Genomic DNA, 5,740 nt, shown 5'->3' with positions numbered 1-5,740 from the left:
ACCCAGAAAAGTTTTCCTGGGAAAAATTATCCGTAATATTATAAAAGGGGGTGCCGGCCCCCATTTTTCCAAAGAAACCGGAAAAAACCCCAACCCCAAAATGGGTCCGCGGGCCCGGGACCCCCCCATGATCCCCCCCCAATATCGTAAGTTGGCGGGCGCGTTACGATACCTTACATTCGCAGAACCATACATCTCACATGCGGTTCGACAAGTATGCCTTCACGTACGTGATCTCTAAGGTTGCACATATGCATGCTCTTAAACGCGTAATCCGATACGTTGAGTCTATTAGGGTTGGTCTCCGTAATGCAGCACAAATCCTTCGTTGCCTCTGCTTGTCTCTTATACGGATGCGGATTGGGGTGGTTGTCCAGGACCTTCCGCCGATCACGTACGGTTCTTGTGTCTTCCTTGGAGATAACCTCCTCTCATGGTCATCCAAACGGCAACCTACTATGTCCAAGTCGAGTGCCGAGGCCGAATACCGTGGCGTCGCTAATGTTGTCTCGAGTCCCCGCCGGCTTCGCAACTCTTGGAGCTCCGTTGTCCCATCCCATTGCTACATTGGTTTATTGTGATAACGTTAGTGCCATATACCTATCGGGTAATCCGTTCAAGACCAACGCACTAAACATATTGAGACGGACATACATTTCCAGTGCGAGAAAGTTGCCGTGGAGAAGTTCGTGTTCTTCACGTCCCGTCCGTTACCGGATCGCGGATATCTTCACTAAAGGTTTTCCGCGCGTGCTCTTTGATGATTTCAGGGACAGTCTAAGCGTACGACAACCTCCCGCTTCGACTGCGGGGGTGTGATAGACTATGTAAATATTGCAAATATTCCCTTCCCTATGTATTGTAATTAGGTCCTATAATTTAGCCTAGTATCATCATACCTACTTTGTATATAATGACTTTCATACATCAATACAGATCACGGATTGATTTCCTACGTAAAAAGATACAAGACCATTGGAACTAGGTCAACTCCAACTCAATGCTGGGTCTTCATCACTCTGGTTTGTGGTTTTAATTTCCATATGAGGGAAATAAAATTTTGGTTTGGGTTAAAAGGGACTAGGCCGGGTTAGGGATGGGTTAATCCAGTGACGTGGAACTTTAATTGGACGCCAAGTGTAAAATCTGGTATTTTGAAACTAGTCATTTGAGGTGTTAACATAAGTGGTATGGATGAGTCATTTCAGTCACGACGATAGCATAAATGAGCCCAAGTATTAATGACACTATAACAAAATATATTTTTAGCGGCAATTAATTTGCGCGAACTTAATTACCGCTAATTATATTCTAGAATTAATTATTACTGGCAATACCAACCTTTAGCCCTAACAATAAATGTCGTAAAGGCTTTAGCGACCTTGGATCTAATGGCATTAACCAATTGTTAGTAAATGTTTTTGTGGCAATAACTATTGCCGCTAAAAGGAAAATATATTGCCACTAAAAACTTCTTTTAGTGTAGTGTAGTGTGAGTGACATGAATGAGCCATTTCACATAATTCGATGACATATTTTAGCTTTTTTTCCTCTAATTAAAACAATCTTATCTAGCATCCACATGGCCACAATTATGAACTGGCAGTAAGTAGATCAGGAGAGGAGCTCTCATTGCTAGACGTCGTTGATGAAAACCCAACATATCACGCAAAATCTCATTTTTATTGCGTAAACATCATGATAACAATCGAATTACGTGAATTGATCAGTACATTGAGTCGTGACATTAACATCCATTTAAATGCTCCGTTAAATTCTTCTTTTCATGGTATTTCTCCTTGTTTTCCCTTTCCTTTCTTTGGGTAGACCTATTTGACAAATAATTTAAGGGAGCACATAATTAGTCAAAATCTTGACATACTATGTTCATGTAATGAATTATATGTATCAAAAATATTTTTCTTTTAACACTTATTATTTTCCTTTACAAAGTAGATTTATATAAAACAGAAATCTTCTTCCTCCGCTACTAGTGATTGACCTGTTGATAGGATAGCTAGTCAGTAGTCACTTTACTATGAAACCTTATAAATGGTTTATACGTTTTCCTCGCTGTCCATCCACGCATTTAAGAATTATAATTAAATTATTTTGTTAATTTATGAAATTTTTATGTACCTACAATCTTAATTAAAAGATAAATTTTCATGTGACACGAGTTGAATCTCAAGAGTCAAATTTTTAAATTTTTTATAGTGAATTTAGATAAAAAAATTTAAATAAAATTTACATAATCAAAAACTACGTAAAGACACTATGTGCCATAATAATTAATAATATAAAATATTCAAAAGACATATAAAATGATAGCGGTCAAAGAAAAATTGATTTAACTCTCAAAATTTAAAAAGTTCCACATAAATAAATGGAGTAATAAAAGTAACCACGTGGATGACAAACATAAAGAGTCCTACAAGAGTAAGCAATAATTAAGACTTACGCATCAGGAAACAACGCCAATGGGTGATTGAGCTATTCTCAAGCATTTCCCCACCTTTCTCTATCAATTAAATTTAGAAAAAAGAAATATCTAACTACATCATTCGTCTCAAATTATTTGTTGTGATTTTATAAATAGTTATCCCAAATTACTTGTAATTTTGGAAGTTAAGATAAAATTAATTATTTTTTTGATCTTATCCTTAGTAGTAATTGTTGTCGAAGATTGCAAACACTTCAAATTCAAGATGACACATAAATAGAGTAGATATTTAATGAAGAGATTATATCTTAAAACATAAATAAGGATAAAATAGTTAAAAATTTCTCCTAATTAGTTTTTCTTTAAGGGGACGTGTAAAATAAAAACACGACATAATTTGAGATGTTACTGTATAAAAAGTAATCATGTGGGTGACAAACATATATAAATGGTGGAGTACTAGTATAATGCAATACTTAAGAATACTAACTCATCAGAAAACAAGGCCAATATAATGGATGATCGCATGAGCTATTCTCAGGGTGTAGAACAATCTAATGAACAACACTTGTTAGAACAACCAAAAGTGCTAGTCCTTGATCGTCCAGCAATCTTCTCCTTCCATGAAAAAAAGTTCGAGCAGAAATTCCATCTCCTTAAAGCATGGGAATCACCATTGCCAATGGAAGAATTCCTGAAGAATCATGCACGTTCGGTGAAGGTCGTGTTAAGATTTGCTCTAAATTTCCTATTTTATTTGAATTTTTACATATTGATTTTTATTTTCCCCAAGAAAAATAATTTTTCATATTTGGATAACCGGAAAAGACTTTGGACTTCTATACATTGAGAATCTTTCCTTCCTACAATAACACAATGGCCTCCACAACGTGGGTTAAAAGTCTTGTTTAGGATGAGATAATTCTCTCAATAGTTTTACATTTATTATTATTTTTTTTTTTTTTTACTAATTTTCTCATAAGGAGGCCAATTGACCAAACCATATTTTATGCATATTTTAGTATATTTTTCTTTATTTCTGATTTATCGTCGTTCAATGTTCACAATTATTAGCTTCCGTATGACGCCTTGATTATATTATTTCAAACCCAACAGGTCATCCTTTCCGGCTTCAAAACCCGAATCACTGCGGATATTCTGAATCTATTGCCTTGGGTAGAACTCATCGCCTGTGAGAGCACTGGCATTGAGAATATTGATTTAGTGGAGTGTCGAAAAAGGGGAATTACCGTCACCAACGCTGCCTCCGCGTTTGTGGAAGACGTTGCTGACATGGCGATCGGATTACTGCTTGCTGTTTTGATGAAAATCCCCGCTGCTGATCGGGATGTCCGCTTTAAGCTTTGGCCTAAAAACATGACCTTCCCCGTAGGTCATTTCAAGGTTTGCCTCTTTCTTTTCCCATTTTCTCATAAATTATTTAAAAAAATAAAAAAAACTTAAATTAGCTACCAACTTTATCACCAATCCGTCGCTAAATTGCTCGTAACTGACAGATTTTTTTTGATAATCCGTTGATAAATAAGATTCGAAATGGAATTTGCTATTGAGCTGTATAGAATTTGTCCATCGCTAATTTTTGTTTTTCGATAGGATAAGTTTAGCTTCTATATACTATACCCGACAATTTTTGCATTATTAAATCGACTATTTCCTCCATTTCAATTGTATGGTGTGTATAGTTTGGCTTATCAAGCCGAATAAAATAAAAACTTTTGAATATATGATAATATTTGTGTGGTTATAAGATTTCTTTTTGAAACTTTTGTTTTTAAACACGTCATAGTATTTATGTGGTTATAATAGCTAGTCATAAGATAAAATGAGAAGTTTAATACTGAATTAAAACGGTGCTATTCGTTTTTAGATGGACTAATAAGGAATAATGTTATATTATAAAATGGTAGTACATTAAAAATAATAGCATATGTAACTTTCCATGAAAGGTAGGTCTAGTAACCTAAGTCATAAAGCATGTTTCTTGCTACAAATCATCAGAACTTTCTGTGTATATAAGTTAAATAAACTCATACATTAATTTTAAAGTGCTATTTTATGAAAAGATTTTCCCATCAATTTAATCACATGCTTCTTAATTTGGTTGGAATATGAATTCATTGGTTCTCAATCAAGTGATGTGATTTTTTTTTTTTTTCCTTCTATGCATCGATCTCTTGCTAGTTGAGAGAGAAACAGGTTGGAATTGTTGGATTGGGCAATATTGGATTACAAGTAGCTAAACGGCTAGAGGCGTTTGGTTGCTCCATTTCTTACACATCAAGGAAAGAAAAGCACAACTTATCATCCTACAAATATTATCCTAAAACACAAGAGCTAGCAATAAACTGCAAAATTCTCATAGTTTGTTGTGCCTTGACGGATCAAACGCATCACATAATCAACCGCAACGTTATGGAAGCGTTGGGAAAAGATGGGATCGTCATTAACGTTGGACGCGGGCCATTGATCGACGAGAAAGAGCTTGTGAAATTTTTGGTGGAAGGGAAAATTGGTGGTGCTGGTCTAGATGTGTTTGAAAAAGAGCCTTATGTTCCTAAGGAGTTAGTTGAATTAGATAATGTTGTATTAACTCCACATAGAGCTGGATTTACTGAACAAGCTTTTTTTGATGATTTCCAACTTCTTGTTGGGAATATTGAATCTGTTTTCTCTACTACTAACCCCTTGATGTCACCAGTCATGGAGTTGGTATGAGACCGTCCATTTCAATTTGTTCGTCATAGGTACTATTTTGACCGTCAAAGGATATATTTTTATTTTTTTTCACAATTAGTTTTTCAAACACATTCTATTATATTTTCAATTGTTAACTATTGTGATTTATAGTACTTTTATTTAGTTCCTAAATATGTAAATATTTAAAAAAAAAACTGAATATTTTATGTCTGAAGTCACATCGAACATTAATTAGTTTGACCCTCTGAATCAAGACAAACAAATTGAAACAAAGAGAATGTTAGTTTTTGCATTATCAGTGCAATTCAACTTGTTCCAAAAGGTCGTTATTCGTGTCTTTTTCAAGTTTGCTGTAGACGTTTATGTTGCAATTAGTAATCTGATTGTGTTAAATAACTTTAATACTATCAGTGCATAATAATTCAATTCATATATGTTAGCTAGAAAAAACTATTTCGCCGCGTTTCACCTCCTCCTCTTATTCTTCTTCCTTTTACTCTTTATTGGGTTTTCAGTTTTTTGTTTCTTAATCGTCTCGATAAATTGTAGTATGAGCAGTATTATTGAAAATTAATATGC

General features: G+C 34.6%; 1 protein-coding gene across 1 annotated transcript; it reads left to right on the top strand.

The window, feature by feature from the left end:
• Positions 1 to 2,918: 2,918 nt before the first annotated feature.
• Positions 2,919 to 5,274, top strand: LOC132036928 (glyoxylate/hydroxypyruvate reductase HPR3-like). Its single transcript, XM_059427340.1, has 3 exons — positions 2,919 to 3,164; positions 3,560 to 3,847; positions 4,646 to 5,274. The coding sequence occupies exons 1-3, from the start codon at positions 2,958 to 2,960 to the stop codon at positions 5,177 to 5,179; spliced, it is 1,029 nt and encodes a 342-aa protein (XP_059283323.1). The 5' UTR covers positions 2,919 to 2,957; the 3' UTR covers positions 5,180 to 5,274.
• Positions 5,275 to 5,740: the final 466 nt, after the last annotated feature.

This window comes from Lycium ferocissimum, chromosome 11 (genome assembly GCF_029784015.1).
Source record: "Lycium ferocissimum isolate CSIRO_LF1 chromosome 11, AGI_CSIRO_Lferr_CH_V1, whole genome shotgun sequence".
Taxonomy (NCBI): domain Eukaryota; kingdom Viridiplantae; phylum Streptophyta; class Magnoliopsida; order Solanales; family Solanaceae; genus Lycium; species Lycium ferocissimum.
Note: the sequence above shows the minus strand (reverse complement) of the source record. Positions and strands in the feature narration are given on the sequence as shown.

What these genes read in the sequence shown, in the direction of transcription:
- LOC132036928 (XM_059427340.1), top strand. Translation starts at nt 2,958, where the DNA reads ATGGATGATCGCATGAGCTATTCTCAGGGTGTAGAACAATCTAATGAA. An exon ending in ATCATGCACGTTCGGTGAAG is followed by an intron (nt 3,165 to 3,559) that starts GTCGTGTTAAGA and finishes CAAACCCAACAG; the next exon opens with GTCATCCTTTCCGGCTTCAA. An exon ending in TCCCCGTAGGTCATTTCAAG is followed by an intron (nt 3,848 to 4,645) that starts GTTTGCCTCTTT and finishes ATCTCTTGCTAG; the next exon opens with TTGAGAGAGAAACAGGTTGG.